This window comes from Lacerta agilis, chromosome 5 (genome assembly GCF_009819535.1).
Source record: "Lacerta agilis isolate rLacAgi1 chromosome 5, rLacAgi1.pri, whole genome shotgun sequence".
Lineage (NCBI taxonomy): Eukaryota > Metazoa > Chordata > Lepidosauria > Squamata > Lacertidae > Lacerta > Lacerta agilis.
This window is the reverse complement of record NC_046316.1, coordinates 6,815,806-6,837,316: the sequence shown is the minus strand read 5'-3', so window position 1 is coordinate 6,837,316 and position 21,511 is coordinate 6,815,806. Positions and strand designations below refer to the sequence as shown.

The following is a 21,511-nucleotide window of genomic DNA, read 5'->3' as shown; positions in this document are numbered from 1 at the left end:
AAAGACAATAATATTGGTAAGAAATATTGTAGGGGGCAGGAGTCACCTGCTGGTGAAGGGCAGGTAGCAAGAACAGCAGCAGCAGCAACAACAATTTTTAGTATTAAAGTGCTTTAAGTCAAACATGGTCAATATAATCCACATCAATGCCTTCCCTGTCATTCAGAGGAAACCCCTAGAGGTTTTAGAAACTATTCATTTCTAACTGCCACAAAGTCTAAGTACCGTGGTACCTCTCGTTACAAACTTAGTTCGTTCCGGAGGTCCGTTCTTAACCTGAGGTACCACTTTAGCTAATGGGACCTCCTGCTGCCACTGGTGGGTGATTTCTGTTCTCATCCTGAGGTAAAGTTCTTAACCCGAGGTACTACTTCCGGGTTAGCAGAGCCTGTAACCCGAAGTGTTTGTAACCCAATGTGTTTGTAACCCAAAGGAGTCCCATGCATAAGCCCAAAACCAGGATACTGCATTATTATTATTATTATTATTATTATTATTATTATTATTATTATTAAATTAATAATGAATCGTACATAAATAAGCATAAAAATGTGCACCCCACCACCGAGACCATTCGATTATACCTATCCAACTTACCAAAATTTCAACACTTCTTGTGCTGGTTTAACCCCTTTCCGTTTTAACAGTACAAATTCTACGAACACCCTCCATATCTCTTCAAAATCATTTCTCCTACATACAGGTGAAACTCGAAAAATTAGAATATCGTGGAAAAGTCCATTTATGTAAGCAATTGTTTTCATTAGCTACTGGAGTTTAATATATGAGATAGACTCGTGACATGCAAAGTGAGATACGTCAAGCCTTTCCTTGTTATAATTGTGATGATTATGGCGTACAGCTGATGAAAACCCCAAAGTTGAAATTGTTAATTTGGGGTTCTCATCAGCTGTACGCCATAATCATCACAATTATAACAAATAAAGGCTTGACATATCTCGCTTTGCATGTCATGAGTCTATCTCATATATTAGTTTCACCTTTTGAGTTGAATTACTGAAAGAAATGAACCTTTCCACGATATTCTAATTTTTCGAGTTTCACCTGTATTCCCCATCTTACTTTAATGACACAGGTTAATTTATCCTTAATAGCTATATCCCAAACCTCTTTGTACCATTCTTCCATTTTATATTGTGCTGGTCCCTTCCACTTCCTAGCTATAATGATTTGTGCGGCTGTCAATAAATTTGTGAGCAAGTCCTTCATAGTCTGCGAACCTTCTACCCCATTGTAAATTGATAATAATGCTACCTCTGGACTTTTGGCCAGCTTCAACCCAGTGATTTCTGTTATCTCCTTAAACACCCTTTGCCAAAAAAAATTGTACATATTTACACCCCCACCACATGCGAACATAATTCCTTGTTTCCTGGCATCCCCTCCAACATAACACCGAATAGCCCTTATTTATTTGAAGAATACTGTTTCTTAACAGGAAGTTTGCACTCCAGCCGGATCTCATATGTAGTAACAATTAAGCATTCATTCACTATTAACAAGGTTCTTAGGAGATTGTCAAAAAAATGTATACCTACATCATGGAGGGGAAAGGCTGCTTCATATGCATTGTTTGCTATTAATGTATTAATACCTAAAGAAAAACAAAGATAGCAATAGTTATTTTTAAATATCATATTATATATATATATATATATATATATATATATATATATATATATATATATATATATATATATATATATATATGCCAAAGAATGTGAGACCACCAGCACAATGGAATTCCTCCCTTCTCTTCCCCCAATGCCACCTTGCATTGATGGAATGGTCAACTTAGTGCAGCGCTGGATTCTAGCTTACGAATGTAATGTTAAAATCTGATTGGTGGTGTCAGGAAACCCCCCTCCCCGCGGCTGGGAGAGTCGCAGGAGCGTTTGCAGTATAGAGAACCCCCTAAGCTATTTACCAGCTCATCCTCCCCCTCCTCAGCCGGAAGCGACCATTCCTCCAGTGGGGAGGGGGAGTCAGAGGCAGGAAGGCAGTGCAGGGGCTCTGAGAGGATCGCAGAGCCTCAGCGCCGAGGGGAAAGCGGGGAACGGGGTCAGGTTCCCACGCTCCGAGGGCGCAGGCCGGAAGGACGTGGAAGGGGGAGGCGGGGGTTCAGAATCCCGCGCCTCTTTTGCTGGACGAAGAACCGGAAGGGTTCATTCCTGGACTCTGTGGAGGGATGAGATGGACGTTTGAACTTTTGCTCCACTGTACATAACTTGCACAATAAAGAACTTAGCTTAGAAGTTCCGCGTTTGGCGATTTACTCATGAGCAACCACTGAACGTCCTTACAGGTGGGAACGTTATGTTTCAGCAGGGGCGTCGCAAGGGGGGGCGGGCCGCCCTTAGTTCCAGGGGAGGAGGGGTGACACTTTGGCCGGCCCCTCCCACCCCGCCCCGACGGGCAGACCCGAACGGGGGCATGTCGTCTTTTCCCCCTTCCAGCGGCTATTTTTCGGCGGGGGGGGCAGCGAGGAGGGGGTGTCACGCTGGCATGACACCCCCTCCCCGCTGGCCACCATCCCCCCGCCGAAAAAAACGCTGGGGGGGGGGAAAGGAAGCAGAGCAGGGCGCATTCAAGCCCTGTTCTGCTTCTTTTTCCCCTTCCCGCCGCTTTTTTCAGCGGGGGGGGTTCGGACCCGCGAGGGGGGGTGTCAAACTTGTCACCCCCTCCCCGCTGGTCACCACCCCCCACCGAAAAAACCCGCTGGGGGGGAAGGAAGCAGAACAGGGCGCATTCAAGCCCTGCTCTGCTTGTTTTTCCCCTTCCCGCTGCTTTTTTCGGTGGGGGGGGTCGGACCCGCGAGGGGGGGTGTCAAACTTGTCACCCCTCACCGCTGGTCACCACCCCCCGCCGGAAAAAAGCATCCATGTGCGTCGTGACGTCATGATGACGTCACGACGCACTCGTGCCCCTCCCCCAAGGGGGTGCCTTTGTGCTGCCGCCGCCCCCAGCAGCACAGAGGCTAGCTACGCCACTGTGTTTCAGGGGGGGATATACAGGTGAAACTCAAAAAATTTGAATATTGTGGAAAAGTCCATTTATGTAAGCAATTATTTTCATTAGCTACTGGAGTTTAATATATGAGATAGACTCATGACATGCAAAGCGAGATATGTCGAGCCTTTGTTTGTTATAATTGTGATGATTATGGCGTGCAGCTGATGAAAACCCCAAAGTTGAGATTGTTAATTTGGGGTTCTCATCAGATGTACGCCATAATCATCACAATTATAACAAATAAAAGCTTGACATATCTCGCTTGGCATGTCATGAGTCTACCTCATATATTAGTTTCAGCTTTTAAGTTGAATTACTGAAAGAAATGAACCTTTTCACAATATTCTAATTTTTCGAGTTTCACCTGCACATTTTACAAGTAAATTGTATTTTTCCGTGTAGAAGACTAGGTTTCCCCCCCTAAAAATAATGTCCAAAATTTGGGGGCATCTTATACATGGGGGCCATCTTCCCATTTTCTTAAATTGGAGCCCCCCAAAATAGGGGGTGTCTTATACATTGGGGTGTTTTATAGATGGGAAAATACAGTGGTACCTCGGGTTAAGAACTTAATTCGTTCTGGAGGTCCGTCCTTAACCTGAAACTGTTCTTAACCTGAGGTACCACTTTGGCTAATGGGGCCTTCCGCTGCCGCCATGCGATTTCTGTTCTCATCCTGAGGTAAAGTTCTTAACCCGAGGTACTATTTCTGGGTTAGCGAAGTCTGTAACCTGAAGCGTCTGTAACCCGAGGTACCACTGTACGGTAATTTAAAATGATTTGAACTCTGAATCTGAAATCTAGCTGGTTTGTTTTCTCACATATTTCCTCCGAGTTAGCTTTCGGATTGTAGCATCCCCATTCACCAATTCTGACCAAGATTTGCTGTCGGATGCTCACATATTGCTGCCACGCCAAGCAAAAGTGCTTAAACTATGAGTGCTACTGAAAAATAACCATATATCAAGTGTCGACGTTCAATGCCACATATGCACGGAATATTTGTAGAACTAGGGATTATGCCATCTAACAGAAGCTGCAGAAGAGAATTTGGGGGAAGGGAAGTTTCCAATTATATTCAAGGCAAGGCCAATAAAGCTCAAGACTCAGTATTAGCCATAAAAAAATAAAAATCAAGCAATATTATTTTATTGCAGGGAATTCATTCTGAATTCACTCAGCTACAAAATGTTTCCAGAACAGTTTGCACCCTAATGTTAGGTGTTGTTCATACTGGCCCAAGGAGAATGCTTTTCTTTGAATGGAAAATTCCTTTGAACAATGCTGCAAAGGCCTGGAGTTGCAAAATGAAGAAGAGATTCATGAGTTACATGTACTCATTTCCATCTTCTGAAGTTGGTTTGAGCAGCTGACTCCCAAGTTCACAAAAAAACAAACAAGAGGGGCAGTGACTTTGTGCAATCTGTGATTTAACAAACCCTTTAAATTCTATCCCAACAAAAAACTAATTATGTAACCTGTATAAACCTGTATAAATTATGCAGATTGTTAACCTTTGGTTTTAGATAATTTATTCTGTCAATATATTTTTTTTATGATTTTGCATAGTTTATTCTCCAATTTGCATAGTTTGTTCTGATGTCCATCATTCAGCCCGGACACTGAGATCCAGCACCGAGGGCCTTCTGTCGGTTCCCTCACTGCGAGAAGCAAAACTACAGGGAACCAGGCAGAGGGCCTTCTCGGTAGTGGCGCCCGCCCTGTGGAATGCCCTCCCGTCAGAGGTCAAGGGAATAAACAACTACCTGACATTCAGAAAATACCTGAAGGCAGCCCTGTTTGGGGAAGTTTTTAAACTGTGATATTTTAAATGTATTTTAATGTTTGGTGGAAGCCGCCCAGAGTGGCTGGGGAGACCCAGCCAGATGGGCGGGGTACAAATAAATTATTATTATTATTATTATTATTATTATTATTATTATTATTATTATTATTATTATTATTATTATTATTTCCAACAGAGCAGGATTGAGAAACATGCCTTTTTATTTGATTATCCAGGATTTGCCCTAACCTATTAAGATACGGTCGTACCTCGGGTTACGTACGCTTCGGGTTGCGTACTTTTCAGGTTACGAACTCCCGTAACCCATAAGTGTAACCCGTCGCGGGCACGATCTGCACATGCGCAAAGCACGTTTTTCGGGTTACGTACGTTTCGGGTTACGTACAGCGACCCGGAACCAATTAAGTACATAACCCGAGGTACGACTGTATAGAAGAATGCACTATGAATATATCTTAACAAGCATCTGAGATACAAAATTGAGAACAAGAATTCAAGAATATTAAAAAGCAGCTTCCGAAATAACATTTTTTTTAAAAAAAAGCGAATTATTTCTTACCCATACTGTTTTTGGCTTTTGTAGTATATGTACGCTTCAAAATTTCATGTACCTGCGTCAAAACACACAAACATGGTGTAACCAACAGATAACTTCTTTCCAAGAATTAGATGTTCTGCATGAAGCCAGGAAGAAGAAGAAGAAGAAGAGGAGGAGGAGGAGGAGGAGTTTGGATTTGATATCCCGCTTTTCACTACCTGAAGGAGTCTCAAAGCGGCTAACATTCTCCTTTCCCTTCCTCCCCCACAACAAACACTCTGTGAGGTGAGTGGGGCTGAGAGACTTCAAAGAAGTGTGACTAGCCCAAGGTCACCCAGCAGCTGCATGTGGAGGAGCGGGGAAGCGAACCCGGTTCCCCAGATTACGAGTCTACCACTCTTAACCACTACACCACACTGATTTTCACCATACCATATATATTTTTAAACTATATTTAAATAAAATAGCTTTCTCTACTCAGTATTTCATGTGGTCCTGTGCTATGTGAAACTTCAGGGGAAGGCTCAAGCAACTGGAAGCTCCTATATACGATAACAACAATAACAGACCATGTACAGGTGAAACTCAAAAAATTAGAATATTGTGGAAAAGTCCATTTATGTAAACAATTGTCTTCCTTAGCTACTGGAGTTTAATATATGAGATAGACTCATGACATGCAAAGCGAGATATGTCAAGCCTTTGTTTGTTATAATTGTGATGATTATGGCGTACAGCTGATGAAAACCCCAAAGTTGAGGTTGTTAATTTGGGGTTCTCATCAGCTGTATGCCATAATCATCACAATTATAACAAATAAAGGCTTGACATATCTCGCTTGGCATGTCATGAGTCTATCTCATATATTAGTTTCACCTTTTAAGTTGAATTACTGAAAGAAACGAACCTTTCCACGATATTCTAATTTTTCGAGTTTCACCTGTATATAGCAAGCTATCATATCAGAGAGAAGGCTGTGTTTGAACCCATTTCCTCTTTAACAGTCATGGCTCTCCCCATCAAAGGTCTGATAAGATTCAAACAATGTACAGTATATAACAATTAAAGAAGATATCCCCCAATTAAAGAAGATATTCAGTGACTATAAATCACCAAGCAGCCAGGGAGCCATGATGGTGGTGATGATGATGATGATGATTATAAAATTTGGACACCACCCTTCCTTCGCAGATCTCAAGCTGTTCACAACACAAAAATACAAGATAAAAGCACGAAATACATGATAAAAACAAGAACTGAAAACCCCACAAACCAATAACTCCTTCCCCCACTTGTAGAGAGCCATGAACATTTGTATAGATTTTTTTTTTAAATATGCAATTATCAGCAATAACAATGAAGCACAGGGGGGGGGGTTCCCCTCATAGGTCACACCCCCTCATCTGACTTACTATTCGACTGCGGGTAGCATTGTCAAAAAACGTGTCTTTATCTTGAATGTTGTACCTTGAGAAACAGAGAGAGACAAGATCGGTTAAAACATGCCTTATGCCGTTCCCAGAAGAGCAAACGAAGTCCAGTCCTACACATACTTCCCTGAGAGTAAGACCCTTAAACTTAGTGGAGCTTACCTCTGAGTAAAACGGTAAAGGACTGTATAAATAAAAGGTGACAGTTTTTGCTTAAAAAGTCTGCCAGCTCATATGATTCTGTTTGACAAGTTTAACGGTCATTTCTAGAAATGCAGAGTTAGGTAAGAATCAATAGAGTTTTCCTTCTCTCGCAAGGTCCATGCACTCCCCGCTTTCAAAAGAAGGGAACCCTATTTAATAATGTCTAAACCCATGATTTTTTTAAAAAAAATTACCTGTGAAATGTTCCTGGATGCTAACTTATCCTATGCCAAAGTCTGAGGGCAGTGCAAGAACATTAAGAAACAAATTACTGTATATTCTGGTGTATAAGACTACTTTTTAATCCGGAAAAATCTTCTCAAAAGTCGGGGGTCGTCTTATAAGCCGGGTGGATAATCTGCAGTCGAGTATATCTCAAACTCTATATTTTAACTGGGAAAGTTGGGGGTCGTCTTATACGCCCAGTCATCTTATACGGTGGAAAATACGGTATACAATGCATATTTGAATATAAATAAATCCCCCACTGCTTCCTGGTCACAAATGTTTGCCCAAACAGAGAAAGGTTGCATAGGTTTTTGCAGTTACAGGTGGGTAGCTGTGTTGGTCTGCCATAGTCAAAACAAAATAAAAAAATAAAATTCTTTCCAGTAGCACTTTAGAGACCAACTAAGTTCGTTCTTGGTATGAGCTTTCGTGTGCATGCACACTTCTTCAGGTTTTTGCAGCGTGGCTGTGGGAAGGACACTCACCAGTGGTGGACTTCGGGTGTTTTAATATTCCAGCGGCGCCCTGTGCAACACCAAAATTTGGCACCCTCCACCCTCTCGCCTTCTGTCATTGTTGATCCGCACCTACAGCACCCATTGCGGGCAAACCAGTTGCACTCCCCTAAATCCGTCTCCGCAATCATGAAGCTCACGAGACACAAAGCTTCAGTTGAGTCCCAGACCAGGACAATATGGGAGTCAGCTACACGACAGGAGCGCTCACTCTGTTTCGTTGTTTGCTGTTAAATGTTTTGGATTACCATTGTGTTTTACTTTCATCACTGTATTTGCATGTGAAGACCTCCCAAGAAAGACATAGTTGACACCAATATTTGTTTAAGGTTATTGGCAAAATTTTGGCCACAACTTTATTGATTACACATTGTTGGCTTAGGCATTGGTTCCCGACTAGAGATGTGAAGGCCCGGAAAAAAACCCGTTTTTTCCCAATTTTTTCCTGAAGCCTTTTTTGTTTTTTTCCGAAAAATTGGAAAAAATAAAAAAATAGATTATGGAATTTTTTAATTTTATTTCGCGGGGAATTATACTGTGCACCTTGTTGAGTACTCACAAATAGATTTTTTCTCTGGAGAAAGGATAAGATAAATGCTTCATTCTGGTGGTATTTTGCTGTGGCACATTGGGCTGCAAAGGTTTTGTAAACTTCTGCCATATTTCAGACAACTTATTGACAATTCCCGTTTCTTCTTTTATTTCATACGTCTGGAGAAACAAAGAGAGCACACATGAGCAGGTGGCTTCCCAAATATTAATTTGTTTAGAATAATCGAATGGCATCTTTTCACCAGAGCCCATATCCAAGAAAAGTTAGTGAAGCACCAATATTGAAGGAGAAATACTGAGCATTGTCTCACCACCAGTTTTGGTTCCAGAAAATGAGCTCCTATTGAAAGAAAAATGTCACCCCCTGAAGTGGTTGTCTGCAGTGTCTCAATAGATCCTGGGAATATTGGAACTGCTAGCTAGGAATATTTATTTTATTGTATCATTTCAGAACACTTGTGTCAGGGCCGGCCCAGCCATGAGGCAAGGTGAGGCAACAGCCTTGGGCAGTAGGATCCACAGGGGCAGCAGATGCCAAAGTAGGTCTTTATTCCCTCCCTTGTTCTTGATATAGGTCTTCACTCACCCTTTCTCCGCTGGCAGTGGCATTTTGTGGTTCGCCTCAGGTGCCAAAATGATTTGGGCTGGCCTTTGGCTCTAGGTAAAGGTAAAGGGACCCCTGACCATTAGGTCCAGTCGTGTCCGACTCTGGGGTTGCGGCGCTCATCTCGCATTACTGGCCGAGGGAGCCGGTGTACAGCTTCCGGGTCACGTGGCCAGCATGACAAAGCCGCTTCTGGCGAACCAGAGCAGCGCACGGAAACGCCGTTTACCTTCCCTCCGGAGCGGTACCTATTTATCTACTTGCACTTTGACGTGCTTTAGAACTGTTAGGTGGGCAGGAGCAGGGACTAAACAATGGACGCTCACCCCATTGCGGCGATTTGAACCGCTGACCTTCTGATCAGCAAGCCCTATGCTCTGTGGTTTAACCCACAGTGCCACCCGCGTCCACCTTTGGCTCTACTAATGTACAAACATTCAATAGTGCTTCTCAGCCATCATTCATTCAGCTGATCTGCTGCAAAGGATACAGAATCCTTGAATGGGAAGGGATTCATTTTAAGAGGCAGGCTGAAGCAATAGTTCCTCATCGGGATAGTTTATATTCTCTTCCCTCAACCCCCCCCCCCCCCCGAACAGCAATATATTTGCTGAGGTCGCACAAAGTGAAAAGGAAGGGAGAAGCTTGAGTTGTTTCTTTGGGATTTCAAGGCAGTCCTGGTGGAGATAAGTTCTGTAAGAAAGGAAACCTAACAATCAAACAAGGAAAATATCAAGGTATCAACTGTTGATGGGAAGATGGTCCAAACCAATGGATGATGCTACAAACCAAGAGATTACAAGAAAGGAGATTCTGACTAAGCACTGGGTAGAACTGTCTGGGAGTAAGAGCTCCTTGACGGTGGAACCTCAGATGGTAAAGCTAAAGGGACCCCTGACCGTTGGGTCCAGTCGCGGACGACTCTAGGGTTGCACGCTCATCTCGCTTTACAGGCCGAGGGAGCCGGCGTTTGTCCACAGACAGTTTTTCCAGGTCATGTGGCCAGCATGACTAAGCCACTTCTGGCGAAACCAGAGCAGCGCATGGAAACGTCGTTTACCTTCCCACCAGAGTGGTACCTATTTGTCTACTTGCACTTTTGGGTGTGCTTTCGAACTGCTAGGTGGGCAGGAGCTGGGACCGAGCAATGGGAGCTCACCCCGTTGCGAGGATCCAAACCACCGACCTTCCGATCGGCAAGCCCATGTCTCAGTGGTTTAGACCACAGCGCAACCCACGTCCCCAACCACAGATGGTGGATATTTCCTAACAGAGGTTGTGTGGCCATCTGTCAGGGGCTCTTTATCTGTGATTCCTGCATTGCAGGGGATTGGACTATATGACTCTTCAGGTCCCTCCCAACACAACAATTCCATTAAACAAATAACATGTTAAAACATGTGTCGTGCCAATTTCCTTATAACACGACTATGTTATGAGTGGAGGGAATCATAGAATAGGTAGTCACTGGGGAGGGGGGGTCTGCTTCTTCCTTGCCATACTCAGAGATTAGAAATAACCAGCATTCACTGCCTTTCCTCTGTAATGTTCTGCAAGTTTCAAAATGATTAAAACAGAACCGAGTACTACTTACCCTTTTCGTGGGCATTTTTATTTTAAGAAACTCTGCTTCTCGGCTAAGCACATTCCATGGTGCATGTATTCGGACAAAACTCAGCCCTTGTGTCTTATTCTGAAAGGTGAAAAGAGGACAAATTTTCTTGAAATACAAATTAAATTACAAATTAAATTAGAGGAGCTAAAGGCACAACATACAAAGCAAAGGGGCGGATTATATAAAAGCAATGCCCTTAACCTCGTATTTTCCGATTCAACAACAGAGCACATTTTTGTAGTGTTGTTTCAGTGATAACATATTAATTATAGTGGACAAAGTGTTTCAGGGTTAAAGGCACTAAGCACCCTGGGCTCACGTCTCATTCAGCTTGAGTGTCATTGGGGATCTTGGAATAGCCATCTTCAACCTCAATTTCCTTCCTGCATATTTAAATCAATATGGCCTGAACCACCAAGGAGGTGGTTGAGATAGTGCATTAAATAAGTATCTACATCGCATGAAAAAATAAAATAAAATAAATCACAATGTATAATTATGATACAACATATATCCTTCCTATTCTTTCCTTTAAAAATATGTACAGAGCTTGTAACTAGCGTTGAGTTTTTTTAAAAAAATAATAATATTTGGGCAGTATAGAAATCAGTTAGAGATGCTCTGGCTAATTACTGGGCGGGTCCCCCCCCTTCATTTAAGATTAAACCTATCCTTAATTTACATAATGAGATCTGCAAGTCGGGGACCCATATTTTGTTTATGCTATTTCTGTAATGCACCATGAAAACTAACGATGCTACATTCTTGTCCTTAGATCAATGATAGACCAACACTTTAAATAGTCCTGGTACTGGTATGGATGATGGCACTGAAGCTATGTAGCTTGGACAACAGAGATAAATTGTGTTACTCATTGTAAAGGAGTTGCATGGCAAGGTCCCAAACCCTCCCGGGAAGTGGAATAAAGACACACAAAACAGTATTTTTGGTTAATGGGAGAAAAAGGCAACAACTTTATTGGTTACAGAATGTGAATGGTATTGGCTTAGGTATTGGAAACCATGCGACTCTATCTGACTTCTGCCCATCTGCAGGAGTCTTGGAAGGGTTAACCACCAGTAGGAGGAGCCCTGCTGGTGCACACCAACTAGGAACTCCCCCAAGGTCATCGCTAGGGGTTGTGCCATGGCTCTAGCTCCCCCCCCCATTTGGGGCTTCGGATACAGACCCTGCCCCCCCGGATTCCTTTAACGGAATACCCTTGAATTAGGAGGGGTAGGTGATGGCCACTACCTCCCCTCACCTTCAACCTAATACTCCAATGCCTAACCACCTAACCTTACAAAGTTGTGACGATTTGCTACAAGGTAGGCGAAAAAACCAAATGGTCAGTGCCAATTTGCGAAGTGGAAAAATTCCTACCATGTCCCTTGGACAACCAAGGAAACCAACTGAGGTCCATAGCAAGGTCAAAAGAGCCTAACCTAAGGGAGGGAGGGGGGGAGGGAGAACTGGCCAAGCAGGGAGAAAAACAGGGGTGGGTCCTCGGCCACGGCCAGTTTAAATAGCCCGTGCCACGCCCCCAGACCATCCAGATTGGACAGCCTAAGGGTGACATGGCCAAGGACCATCCAATGGCGATCCCGCCCTGCGTGCGTGGGGAGGGCTTGCTCCCAGCCCGCAACGTCATCTCCCCAGGAACAGGAAAGGGCTTTTCCTAAGTTCTCATTCTCTGTTATGCACTTTTCTCAAGGCACCCAGCACACTCAGGGTTTTGGTGTAGCTGTTAACTACATTTGACAGAGTTAGGTAACATAGCTGCTTTGTAACAGTGCTGTCAAGTATCCCGTTTTCCCCGGGATTCTCCCTTATTTCAAGCAGTTTCCCGCTGCTCTCCCTTATTTTTCATTTCCCTTAAATTTCCTGTTTTTAATGGAAGCAGCTCCTCCCCTGCTGGCCAGGGACTGGATGAGAAGACCTCGCCTACTTGGAGAGAAAAGCCTCAGCCCTCAAAGCAAGTGGGAGCCGTTTCCCGTGCTTACAGAGGGGTGTGTTCCTCCCCCTGCATCAGCCCCTATCCGTTGCCGCTGAGCCTCTCAGCCGGCCAATAGGGTTAGCTGGCAGGCAGAGCCTGGCTGCCTTTGAGCAGCTGCTGCTTCCTGTCCTGTTTTGATGGGATCAGACAAGAAGACAATGGGGCTCCATTGCGCGGAGCACATGGCTGCCCTCCTCTTTGCTGGCTGCCCTCCTCTTTGCTCCGCTCCGAGCCTGAGCCCGCTTGGAGTTTACATTGCTGCTCCGCCCACTTTTGCTTCTGGCTCCGCCCACCACTGATATGTGACTGTCCCCGGGATAGGTGAGACTGCTGATCCCTTATTTTCAAATCCGAAACCTGACAGCTATGCTTTGTAATCAAAGGAAAATGTAAATAAAACTGCTCCTGTTCGTTGTATAAAAATACATCTCCAAAAGATCAAGCCAAGGAAATGGGTTTTTTTGGTTGGGTTTTTTGCTGATTTATTGCAGTTCTGATGTAAAGTGAGACCAGCTATTGCCCAGAGGTGGTGTCTAGGGTATTCACAGAATCCTTCTGGGTCACTTGGCACTGCCTCTGCTTACACAAATTGCTTCGTCACTAGTCCCAAGGAGCTGCCATGCAATTCACAACGTGCACTGAATTAACAAACATCAAGACACAGATTTTCCATGTTTGTGTATGGGGATTTGAATCATACAATTCATTTTAACATTAATGGGAATAGCACGGCAAAGCCTGATTCCTGGTCACTGTATTGAAAAGAAATCTCTATGTAGGTGTCCTTATTGGTTGAAAAATAATGACTAATAGCTTGCAGTAATATAGCAATATTCATAATTAATGAGGTTTCTTTAGATATTGATAGATGGGAGTCACTAAACTGTACCCTATGGGGAAGGGTTAATGCTCTCAAGATGAATATTATTCCCAGATTAATCTACATTTTGAGAGGAATTCCAGTTCAGTGTTAGAAATTTTTTTGGAAAAAATATTGAGATGTATAAGTATTATTGTGGGGGAAGAGTTAAAAAATTCACAAATAACATCATCTTAAACTATATACCTAATATAAAGGTAAAGCTAAAGGACCCCTGACAGTTAAGTCCAGTCATAAACAACTCTGGGGTTGCGGTGTTCATCTCGCTTTACTAGCCGAGGGAGACGGCGTTTCTCCGCAGAGAGTTTTTCCGGGTCATGTAGCCAGCATGACTAAGCCACTTCTGGCGAACCAGAGCAGCACACGGAAACGCCGTTTACCTTCCTACCGGAGTGGTACCTATTTATCTACTTGCACTTTGACCTTTGATGTGCTTTCAAACTGCTTGGTTGGCAGGAGCTGGGACCGAGCAACGGGACAACGGGAGCTCACCCTGCTGCGGGGATTTGAACTGCCGACCTTCTGATCAGCAAGCCCTAAGCTCAGTGGTTTAGACCACAGCGCCACCTGTGTCCCAGTAAAGTAAAGTAAAGTAATAATAATAATAATTTATTACCGGTATTTGTACCCCGCCCATCTGCCTGAGCTTCCCCAGCCACTCTGGGTGGCTCCCAAAAAGTAAAGTAAAGTAAAGTAAGGGTAAAGGACCCCTGGACGGTTAAATCCAGTCAAAGGTGACTATAGGGTTGCAGCGCTCATCTCGCTTTCAGGCCAAGGGAGCCGGTGTTTGTCCACAGTCAGCTTTCCGGGTCATGTGGCCAGCATGACTAAACCGCTTCTGGCGCAACAGGACACCGTGACGGAAACCAGAGTGCATGGAAACGTTGTTTACCTTCCCGCTGCAGTGGTACCTATTTATCTACTTGCACTGGTGTGCTTTTGGACTGCTAGGTTGGCAGGAGCTGGGACCGAGCAACGGGAGCTCACCCCGTCATGGGGACTGGAACTGCCGACCTTCTGATCAGCAAGCCCTAGGCTCAGTGGTTTAACCCACAGCGCCACCTGCGTCCCTATTCCCCTGGTAATTGACTCTAACTCAAACCATCTGAAATAAATTTACAATCTCCAGGAATAAAATATAAAAATTTAGACCACAGCACCACCCTGAAGCTACTAACATGAGTTTGGCCAAACTGTGAGAGGCAGTGAAGGATAGGCGTGCCTGGCATGCTCTGGTCCATGGGGTCACGAAGAGTCGGACACGACTGAACAACAACAACCACCACCCTGAAGGACAACATGACTGGCTGGTGCCCTAAACAGGAGCACGGCTATAAAGGGGTGAGGGAAGTTTGCAATGTTTTACTGTAGGCCCCACTTGTTAAAACACTAAGTATGTTAAGAACAATAAAATATATTTATAATATTTCCTGTATGATTCTTTTTTTGCATGCAACAACAACGGCACAGTGTTTAATTTCAGTTTATTGAATAACATTTGTATTGTTGTATTCCCTTGTTGAAAGATGCAGAATTTAATTAATGTGTTCAGAAGAGCTGAAACCCTGCATTTGTTTATTTGGTTAGAAAAATAGCTGACAACGAATGATTCTATTGTTGAAAGATGCAGAAATATATAATCTTTCAGCATGGATTACCCATTCTGGTTCAACCCCATTAAAACAGTTTTCTTCAAGGGCTGAACATTCAGAGATGAACCAATAGCTTGAGGAAAATGCTTTTTATATTAACTGTTCTCATCATGCCCCTGCACATATTAATTCATGATCTCTTGAACTATCTGGTCCTACCTGTTAGTAGCTGCTAAGGCATTTGAACTGTTGAAATAACAGTTTGCTTAAGTCATTTTCTGATGGGCTCAGTTTAGATTTCTGGTGCCTCCCCCACAATTCCATTATTGTTCCATTGAATAATAATGTTTATGTTGTTACATTAAAATATAAGCAAAAAATGCAAGGGTTCCTGAAAAGGAGATAGAAGCCATTTTGCTCCTTCCCCAGTTCTCCCGCTACTTTGAGCTAAGCCATAGCCAGTGTGGTGTAAATCTGGTGAACTGGGTTCGTGTCTCCGCTCTTCCACATGCAGCTGCTGGGTGACCTTGGGCTGGTCACACTTCTCTGAAGTCTCTCAGCCTCACTCGCCTCACAGAGTGTTTGTTGTGGGGGAGGAAAATGAAAGGAGAATGTTAGCCGCTTTGAGACTCCTTCGGGTAGTGATAAAGCGGGATATCAAATCCAAACTCCTCCTCCTCCTCTTCTTCTTCTTCTTCTTCTTCTTCTTCTTTTTCTTCTTCTTCTTCTTCTTCTTTGTCGTCTTCCTCTTCCTCTTCTTCAGAATCATAGAAATTTGGGTTTGGAAGAGACCTCAAGGATCATTTAGTTCTAACCTCCGCGATCAGAGGAATCCCTGACAGATGGCGTCTGTTTAAAAATCTCCCAAAAAAGGAGAGTCCACCACCTTCTGAACTCTGTCGACCAGCTCTTACTAATGTTCTTCCTGATGTTTAGTCAGAAACTCATTTCTTGTAACTTGAAGCCATTGGTTTGGGGCAAAGAATTATAGAATTCTAGGGTTGGAAGGGAATCCAAGAATCACTTAGTCCAGGCATTCCCAAACTTGGCCCTCCAGATGTTTTTGGCCTAAAACTCCCATGATCCCTAGCTAGCAGGGCCAGTGGTCAGAGATGATGGGAACGAGGAAGCCTGATAGTCCAACCCCCTGAAATGCAGGAATTCTGCCCACAGTCATTCCTGGGTAGACTCAAACCAACCTTCTGGTTAACAGCCAGACGCACTGACCCATTGCACCACAGGAGGTCCTACCATACAGAGCAGGAGAAAACAAGCTTGTTCCATCTTCCATGGGACAGCCTCTTTTTCAGGCTAAACATACCCAACTTGCTCAACAGTTCCTCATAAGGCTTGGTTTCCACACCCTTCAACATCTTGGTGACCCATCTCTGCAAGCTGAGAGACCGTCACCCCAACAGCTGGGATTGAGCTCCCCACCCCCAACCCAGTCCACTCCACTCCACAGTAGGGTTATGAGTTATGAAACAATCGAACCTCAAAGAAAGCTGAGTCCTGTTCTCTCATTTGCAAATACGCTGATTGGGCTTTAATAGATTCAGGTAGGTAGTTGTGTTGGTCTGAAGCACTCGAAATATATTAAAAAATTGTCCAGTGGCACCTTAGAGACCAACTGAATTTGTTCTAGGTATAAGTTTTCATGTGCATGCACACTTTCGGTCTCTAAGGTGCCACTGGGAGTGGCCGCTGGGACCACATAACACCGGTCCTGAGAGATCTACATTTGCTCCCAGTACGTTTCCGAGCACAATTCAAAGTGTTGGTGCTGACCTTTAAAGCCCTAAATGGCCTCGGTCCTGTATACCTGAAGGAGCGTCTCCACCCCCATCATTCAGCCCGGACACTGAGATCCAGCGCCGAGGGCCTTCTGGCGGTTCCCTCACTGCGAGAAGCAAAGCTACAGGGAACCAGGCAGAGGGCCTTCTCGGTAGTGGCGCCCGCCCTGTGGAACGCCCTCCCATCACAGGTCAAGGAGATAAACAACTACCGTGTTTCTCCTAAAATAAGACACCGTCTTATTTTTTTTTCGCTCAACAAAACACAGTATGGCTTATTTTCAGGGAATGTCTTATTTTAACCGTGTCACATCGGTATGCTGCATAGCCACGCTTCTCCAGGCTGTTTTAATGGGAGGTACCACGTCACTATGGCTTATTTTCGGGGTATGGCTTATTTTTGGGGAACGGCTTATATTTCGCAAATGCATAGAAATCCTGCTATGGCTTATTTTATGGCCATGTCTTATTTTAGGAGAAACAGGGTACCTGACATTCAGAAAATACCTGAAGGCAGCCCTGTTTAGGGAAGTTTTTAATCTGTGATATTTTAAATGTATTTTAATATTTGATGGAAGCCGCGGGGTACAAATAATATATTATTATTATTATTATTATTATTATTATTATTATTATTATTATTATTTATCGACTATGTCAGACCAACACAGCTACCTACCTGAATCTAGAACCATGAAAGGCACCACATTGAGCCGCATGAAATGGAAGTCCATCAACCTCACAAAGAAACTTGCACAGGTACAGACTGATATCTCCTTTCTGACTAAATACAAGAACCTGGACATTATACCTAAGGGTCTTAGAATTAAGAAGTTGCAAAGAAACTATGCCTGGGCTTTCATGCAAGTGTTAGTGATATTTAGAAGCAGCAGCAAAAGGGTAACAAAACACAAGTAGCAACTTTTTGAACCAGACCCTTATAATTGTGCAATGCATTTCACTGTCAGCTCTGAATACTGAAATATATATTCCCAAGAACTCTTGGGAATCACTTATTGAAGTGATGACAGTAGTCATTAACAGGGATTTTTATGTTCCAAACCCTGTCTCCCACCTATATAGCTCTCCTCCCTATTGCATGACATGATTGCAAGTGCTTAGGGTGCAGAAAAGGTAATAATGCCTAATGGCACCAGGAGCAGCTTTATAAAGAAAACTGAGGTCATGGTGAATTACACAAGTTTTATTTAGTCTTCTTAATATCATGTTTTTCATTTATTTCTCATACAAAGAGGAAAAAACGCCGACCTTTTCTCCACTGAGAAGATGGAAATTCAAAGAACTGACAGTTTATGTTATCATTTAAAAACTCAAGTTTCTTGAGACGTGTCCTGGGGCTCCCAAGTAAAATCAAGTATGAGACTATGTGTACAGAACTAGATATACACATGATGGAATATTGGGTGTAGACTAGCACTATAAAATACAGTGGTACCCCATATTACGTTCCGGATCGTGCTACGTAACACGGGCGTGCATAACACGAACACACACCCCAAAGAAAAAACCCGGAAGTAGCGCGATTTGAGCATTTCTGCGCATGCACAAAGTGCGCAGAAGCGTTCTGCGCATGTGCGGGTTGCATGCGCCCAGGAAACGCTTCCGGGTTGTGGGCATTCTTAACTCAAACGTCTGCAACCCGGGGTGTGCGCAACCCAGGGTAAGACTGTACTGGTTGTGTTGTCGTTTTCGTTGCCAACCTTCGAGTCTGCTGTCCGACTTACTTAAGGATGGTCCCAACTCTTACATAAGTTGAGTTTGTGTGCTTTCTGTCGCTGGACAAAGAAAATTATGTCAGCCTGCACATTTCTCTATTTGCATTGGCTGCCAGGAAATTTGTGGTTCAACCCTCAAAGTATTTTTTTTTTCTTTGTTATGGCTTGCCTTAAAGCTAAACAAAAATAGACTTCCGGTTTGGTGCCGGTCAATGGCGGACGGGAGTCCGACGGCTCCGTCCTCCGCAAGGCTTTAGGGATTACCGTGCCTGCGCCACGGGTCCCTTAAAGCCACGGGAAGAGCGTCCCGTGGACCGCCTGCCTCGTGGGTCCCAGACGTGCCATCTTCGCTCCTGATCGACCCTCGTAAGGGGGAAAATCAGGCGAGTGAAGCTCTGGTGCGGGGCTGAAGAGGCGACTGCCTTCGGAGGATCAAAGCAGCGATCCCGCCAGACGCGAGCACCCGACACTTCCTACCTAGAAGTCTTAAAAGGAACTCTGTAAGTAAAACTTCTGAACTGTTAGAATTTTGGAGAGTAATAACTTACAGAGAAAAGTTAAAAGGAAGCCTGCTCCCTTTGAACTGTTTGCCGGAGCTTGGTAGCGCTAAAAGATCAAAGCCGCGACTAACGGAAAAGTTTTGCGAACTCTGCCAAACTTTTTAAAAGTGGATTAAAAGTTGTTTTAAGGATGTTTAAAGACTTAAAAACAGGAGATATGGCAAAAGAAGACACCGCTCTCCCTCAGGATTAGGATTCGGGGTCGGTAGCGGGCTGCAATAATTTGTTGCCATTTTTTCTTCTGCTACTGTGTCAGTGACTGTTTACCAGTGGAGACATTTTAGATACTTTGTGGCCAGTTACAGCTTAATATAAAGACTTGGTGGTAACACTGCATGGGAAATACAGTTACTGGCTTGGACTATTTAAAAACTAACTTCTTTTTGACTGGAAACTAGTTTGAGACCTTAAAACTGCGAACTCTGTGCTTAGAAGTTTAATTACTGGACTTTTGTGGGACTCCTGGCTCAGCAGTCTCTTTGTTCTCAGGAGGGAATTGCTGGCCACCTGGTGTTTACTTTTAAGACTGCTGGCTTTTCACTGTGAATGTCTGAGACGGTTACCACAGCAACTGGAGTGACCTTGAGATTACAATTACAGAGCTCACAGGACATGCATGAGAGCACTAGATCTAAAACAGCTAGCTCTGTACAAAGAAAAGGCTCCTTTTCCCTACCTTTACAAGAACAAATGGAGAAATTAGCTGCAAGTGTAGCAGAAATAGCAGGTCTCAAAAGTGTGACTGAGGGGTTGAAGCAAACGCAGGCTTCAGTCAATACAATAAGTACATCAGTTAATGCTACAGTCAACTCTGCAATAGAAAAACTCCAAGTTGACCTAAAAGCAGATATAAAAAATTCCACTGACACATTGGAGAGATCAATTGGCCAAATTGAGGAGAATGTAAGAAAGAACAGAGATGAAATAAATAAAATAGCACAGGAGGTGACAACTTTGAAAAAAGACTCTGAGGAATTTAAAGTGGTTAAAGAAAAAATAAAAAAGTGGAACAGAAATTGGACAATATAGACTTGGAGAATTTAGAGAGAATTGGCACACGACAGAGAACTGTAGAAGAGTCTCTTGCCTTTCTTCAACTCCACCAGAGGGAGGGGAACATTCGTCTCAGGGGTCTTCCAGAACTGGAAGGTGAAGACCTGAAAGCTTTTATTGTGAAGCAATTTTCATCATATTGGGAATTGGAAGAAGTAAACGTCGCAGCACGCATAGTGAAAGCCTTCAGATTCGGGCCTAGAGGATCCAGAGGGAAGAAAAGCACCAAAACAGTCAGTGACTGTTTGCTGGTGTTGCATGATAGAAACGATAGAGATTTCTTTCTGGATCTGCACTATAGAAATAACTTGGTGGTACAGTGGAACAAAGTCATTTTTTATAAGGATATCCCCAGATTTTTCTTGGACAAAAGAATTCCATACAACGACCTGGTTGCGGAGTTAAGAAGAAATAATATCTCCTTCAGTTGGGAATTTCCAGAAGGTCTTGCATTTACATTTGGAGGAAAAAAGATAAGAATCAAATCCCTGGCTGAAAAGCAGAAATTTTTGGACAAACATCTGGAAGAGCTTAAAGAGACGCCACTTGAACCATCATCTGTATACAGACGTCCAGGAGTACTTCCACCCCCGGGGGTACCAGGACCAAGTGATAAAGACCCTGAAGACGACAAGAAATCAGAAGCAACTGGAGGAGAAGATTAAAACAGAGGAAAATGGCCCTGAAGTTAATGACATGGAATGTACGGGGATTGAACCAGAGACCAAAGAGACGCAGAGTATTTCATGGATTGGAAAAGAAGAATTTGGACATTATATGTTTACAGGAGACACACATAGTTCGGCGACATAGAAGATTATTACAAAACAAAAAGCTAGGCCAAGAGTTCATTTCATCAGATAAGGTCAAAAAGAGAGGTGTGGTAATATATGCAAAGGAGAAATACAGCCCAAGACAGTTATTTAAAGATGAAGAAGGGAGATACATCGCAATTGAAATTAAAATACAAGGCGAAAAATTCTTGATTCTGGGACTTTATGCACCGAATGATGGAAAGTCAACTTTCTACAAAAAAATACATGACTTGCTGTTGGACTATTTGGATTATAAATTAGTTTGCCTTGGAGATTTTAATGGTGCAGTTTCCACTTTAATGGATAGATCCCAAAGAACCAAATTAACAAATGATGGGAAACTACCTAGGACTTTTTTTCAAATGGTGGACAACTTAAATCTGGAGGATGCTTGGAGGTTAAAAAACCCCACCGATACAGAGGCAACCTATTATAGTGAATCTCAGCAGTCATGGTCGAGGATAGATTACATCTGGATATCGAATGAATTGGCTTCTAAAATACAAAAAGCGGAAATCGGCCCAAAGACCTATTCGGACCATAATCCTGTACAGGTAACC

General features: G+C 43.4%; 1 protein-coding gene across 1 annotated transcript in view; it reads right to left on the bottom strand.

Moving 5' to 3' along the window:
* Positions 1–1,427: 1,427 nt before the first annotated feature.
* Positions 1,428–21,511, bottom strand: part of LOC117046234 (anoctamin-2-like) — a 47,785-nt gene continuing 27,701 nt past the window's right edge. The window contains exons 4-8 of the mRNA XM_033148031.1: positions 10,506–10,604; positions 8,315–8,466; positions 6,791–6,845; positions 5,400–5,451; positions 1,428–1,615 (exon numbers count right to left, since the gene is read on the bottom strand). Of these exons, the coding sequence (XP_033003922.1) occupies positions 1,428–1,615; positions 5,400–5,451; positions 6,791–6,845; positions 8,315–8,466; positions 10,506–10,604 (546 nt within the window). The remainder of the gene's footprint in view (positions 1,616–5,399; positions 5,452–6,790; positions 6,846–8,314; positions 8,467–10,505; positions 10,605–21,511) is intronic.